At 35.5% G+C, this 5,000-nt stretch overlaps 1 protein-coding gene across 1 annotated transcript in view; it reads right to left on the bottom strand.

Annotated features, from left to right (window-relative positions):
- Positions 1-5,000, bottom strand: part of LOC123762004 (probable glutamate receptor) — a 437,835-nt gene that overhangs the window by 177,892 nt on the left and 254,943 nt on the right. Inside the window, exon 11 of the mRNA XM_069335681.1 lies at positions 1,120-1,219. Within this exon, the coding sequence (XP_069191782.1) occupies positions 1,120-1,219 (100 nt within the window). The remainder of the gene's footprint in view (positions 1-1,119; positions 1,220-5,000) is intronic.

Raw genomic sequence — 5,000 nt, 5'->3', positions numbered from 1 at the left:
TTTGAGTAAATTTTTACTGCCATTAATTATTCATGTTGTTTTGTTTGTTGACTTATTTTGAGTTTTATGTAAGCCAAAAGATTGTCTTTATTCATATCTTGTTTTCTAGAGTAATTAAAATTTCATTGTTTATAATTTGTGTTTTGTGTGTCTTCCCATTACCTTACCACAGACAAACGGGCAAACGATCTTCTTTTTTTTTTGTTATGTGACGAGGTCCTGCCCCCAGCTATTGAAACAGCCGAACATCAACACTCCAACGCTTTACCGTCACAATATATATATATATATATATATATATATATATATATATATATATATATATATATATATATATATATATATATATATATATATATATATATAAATATATAAATAAAGAAACCTTATTGCTAACATTACAGTCAAAACTTATTGATACTATCACAGTTTTTATCTTTGATGTCTCGGATTGTAACACTGCAATCATAGCTCAGGAATTTGAACATTGTGTTTAGTAATATCGTGTGGTCTTAATTTGTGAACTATAATAGTGGAACAAATATTTACTCCAAAACAATTGAATCTATACATGTCGGTGTGTGCTTAATTGACATGGTTAGTACAAGAGTATAGATTATTTAGCGATCAGAATACTATTGCCAATTATATTGGAATTAAAATTAAGTATTAGTAGGTTGCTTAATTGTGAGGTTTATCTGTAATTTCTTGTGTGTTGGTTTTTCTAATTGCAAATATTCAGTCTGTAATGTAGGTGTTCCCTGTGGCTTGTCTATAGTGCAATAATCCAACCCAATACATAGTGTTCTTAAAGTTGCAATTGAATGGTCTGTTTTAATGTAGCAAAAACACTCAAAATAGTGATGAGCACTTGCACATCATCTTAGGGTTTCCAAAAATGATGATTAATTAATAAGCACACCTCAATAGTTTATCTACCAACCGTGAATAGCGTGAACAGTAATTTGAAACTGCAGAATCTGAAAACTCTATAGACTTCAAATTGACTAAACTCATGTGATTTATTCAGAATGTGTGTTCAGTCCATTTTCTATGTACCAGCAAAATATAATGAACAATATATTTTTAAGTATAACATCAATATATTCACTTTTTTACCTCCGATTTAGAGATGGAATGATTGGATTGTCTTTTGCAGCAACCATTCCAAAGTTTGTTGGCAGAAATTCTTCCCTCGAAGAGTAAAATGAACATCCCCCTGTAGAAGACAAATTTGCTTAAACATTTTCCTTAACAATTATGTATTATTACTTTAAGAGAGAATATATGTGTGTCTGTGTGTGTCTTTCTCTTTGTCCAATGTTGGAAATCAGATAATTTGGGTGAGCCTTGCTTAACTTTGCAAAGGGGAATGGTCTGGGGAATGGGACGGACATAAGCTTGTCAGGGTTGGGAAAATTCAAGATGGAACAGAGTGCCAGGGTTTTATGCTCATCCCCATGATGTTATTAGGAATGCCTTCCGACTTTACCTATTAAAATATTTTTTATCTAAAAGTTTAAAAAAGTCTACTAGAAAAGTAAACCATTATTTACTGATCTCACGAAAATTACTATACATATATATTTTTCTATCCTTACTTTGGTCGTAATAACATAAAACAGACGATCAACCAACAGCTTGAAAGTTTTTTTTCAAGAACTGCTCTTTTCTCAGAGTAAATGAGTAACTGTTCTATTTTTTTTAATATTTCACACCGCTAAGCTCCTCCCACTGCCAGACCACCCACACCAAATAATAGACAATTGTATTATCTATATAAATAAAAATGTAAATGTTCGTTTGTTAAAATCACTAATCTCTGAAAGTTTTTCAACGATTACTTTGAAATTTTGACAAAACGTTCCATTCGAAAACGCGATGTTTTTATATACATACTGTATAGATGCCACACCTGTGACAGGTAAAAACATGTTTTTTTTTAAAAACAACGCTATCTGTTGCATGTAATAGCAACACACTAAACTAAATATGTTACCATTCCATTTCAATGTTTCCGATTGCATTGATAAATTGAATTTTCATAGATTTCGATTTATTTTAATTTTGATTTAAATATTTTGTGTGACATTGCATTCGAATTGAGCTGTATTTTTTACCATACCATTCATCTCCTGTGTATAGTTTATTTTTTTATTTTTTATTTTTTTCATTTTGTTTTTTAACTGCTCTTCTTATTTTTCCGTGATGGAAACATCAAAACATTTGATGTTCCCAATTCGCTGATGGGAACATCAGATAAGTTGGGAACGCATCAGACGAGGGAGTGGAGAATGGTGGGAGGACAAAGGGATAAAAGTGGGGCATGATGGGGAGGACGAGGGGACAGGGGAAGGGGTAATGGCGGGGAGGACGAGGGGATGGGGGAGGGGGGATGGTGGCTACGAGGAGACAGGGGGAGTAGAGAGTGGTGAGGAGGTCAAGGGACAGGGGAGTGGGAGATGAAGGGGAGGACGAGGGGGGACGGAGCAGGAGAAGGGAATGACAGGGAAGACGAGGTGGTGGGGAATGGTAAAATGAGGTGGGAACAGGGAGTAGGGAATGGTGGGGGGAAGACGAGGGGATGGGAGAGTTGGGGATGGTGAGGAGGAGGAGGAGAGGTAAATTGTGTGGAGGATGAGAGGATGGAAGAGTGGGGAATGGTTGGGAGGACGATGGGTCTAGGGAGGGGGTAGGAATTGTGGAGAGGACCGTGGGACAGGAGAGGATTGCAGTGGCTCAGCACCACGCAAGTGTGGCTGGATACGGCTAGTTTTTAATGTGAGAGAAAAGGAGATTTAGACAGAGAGATACAAAGAGAGACAGTGCACATTTTCTACCACTCTGATAGATACAGAGTGATATATATATATATATATATATATATATATATATATAATTGGCTGTTGATTATATATATATATATATAATTGGCTGTTGATTGCTGGTGTTGACTTCTTGATGTGTAGTGCCTCGCAAACGTCAAGCCGCCTGCTATCGCTGTATCTATCGATGATTTCTGTGTTGTTTACTAGGATTTCTCTGGCGATGGTTTGGTTATGGGAAGAGATTATATGTTCCTTAATGGAGCCCTGTTGCTTATGCATCGTTAAACGCCTAGAAAGAGATGTTGTTGTCTTGCCTATATACTGGGTTTTTTGGAGCTTACAGTCCCCAAGTGGGCATTTGAAGGCATAGACGACGTTAGTCTCTTTTAAAGCGTTCTGTTTTGTGTCTGGAGAGTTTCTCATGAGTAGGCTGGCCGTTTTTCTGGTTTTTATTTTATTTTTTCTGGTTTTAAACGGCCAGCCTACTCATGAGAAACTCTCCAGACACAAAACAGAAAGCTTTAAAAGAGACTAACGTCGTCTATGCCTTCAAATGCCCACTTGGGGACTGTAAGCTCCAAAAAACCCAGTATAAAGGCAAGACAACAACATCTCTTTCTAGGCGTTTTAACGATGCATAAGCAACAGGGCTCCATTAAGGAACATATAATCTCTTCCCATAACCAAACCATCGCCAGAGAAATCCTAGTAAACAACACAGAAATCATCGATAGATACAGCGATAGCAGGCGGCTTGACGTTTGCGAGGCACTACACATCAAGAAGTCAACACCAGCAATCAACAGCCAATTATTGCACAATTATATTCTACCCACCTCAAGACTCCGCTCCAATATAGAAGCATCAAGAAATATGGACCAATAGGCTTTCTACAAACACTTCTATCAATACCCATTGTTTTCTGTTCTGTCTTGTGTTGATACTTTTAATACCCTATTAATATCCCCTGTCCTGTCTTGTGTTAATGCCACATCATCCTTCCCACCTCACTCAAATGTAGATATAATATCAGAGAGACGTAAGTTCTAATCAGTTGTGTATTTGTGAAGTCTTTGAAAATGTAATAAGTTTTACGAAACGCGCCCGTGTCGCGTCAGACTAGAAATAAAAATGAATTTTGGAGAAGTGATTTTTTATTTACCTCCAACAGTGAAGCGTAATGTACGAAAGATTGAGAAAATTCGTGTTAGAATTATTAATCTTACTTTTTCGGTCATATTTAATAATATATGTCTACAGGAAAGACTGCTACCAATATATATATATATATATATATATATATATATATATATATATATATATATATATATATATATATATATATATATATATATATGTCGTACCTAGTAGCCAGAACTCACTTCTCAGCCTACTATTCAAGGCCCGATTTGCCTAATAAGCCAAGTTTTTCTGAATTAATATATTTACTATAATTTTTTTCTTATGAAATGATAAAGCTACCCTTTTCACTATGTATGAGGTCAATTTTTTTTATTGGAGTTAAAATTAACGTAGATATATGACCGAACCTAACCAACCCTACCTAACCTAACCTAACCTATATATATAGGTAAGGTTAGGTTAGGTAGCCAAAAAAAGCTAGGTTAGGTTAGGTTAGGTAGGTTAGGTCGACGAAAAAACATTAATTCATGAAAACTTGGCTTATTAGGCAAATCGGGCCTTGCATAGTAGGCTGAGAAGTGAGTTCTGGCTACTAGGTACGACATATATATATATATATGTCGTACCTAGTAGCCAGAACGCACTTTTCAGCCTACTATGCAAGGCCCGATTTGCCTAATAGGAAAAGTTTTCCTGAATTAATATAATTTCTCTAATTTTTTTCTTATGAAATGATAAAGCTACCCATTTCATTATGTATGAGGTCAATTTTTTTTATTGGAGTTAAAAATTAACGTAGATATATGACCGAACCTAACCAACCCTACCTAACCTAACCTAACCTATCTATATAGGTTAGGTTAGGTTAGGTAGCCAAAAAAGTTAGGTTAGGTTAGGTTAGGTAGGTTAGGTAGTCGAAAAACAATTAATTCATGAAAACTTGGCTTATTAGGCAAATCGGGCCTTGCATAATAGGCTGAGAAGTGCGTTCTGGCTACTAGGTACGACATATATATATATATATATATA

Source organism: Procambarus clarkii, chromosome 34, assembly GCF_040958095.1.
Source record: "Procambarus clarkii isolate CNS0578487 chromosome 34, FALCON_Pclarkii_2.0, whole genome shotgun sequence".
Classification (NCBI taxonomy): Eukaryota; Metazoa; Arthropoda; class Malacostraca; order Decapoda; family Cambaridae; genus Procambarus; species Procambarus clarkii.
The sequence above is the reverse complement of the archived record's forward strand: the minus strand, read 5'-3'. Positions and strand labels throughout refer to the sequence as shown.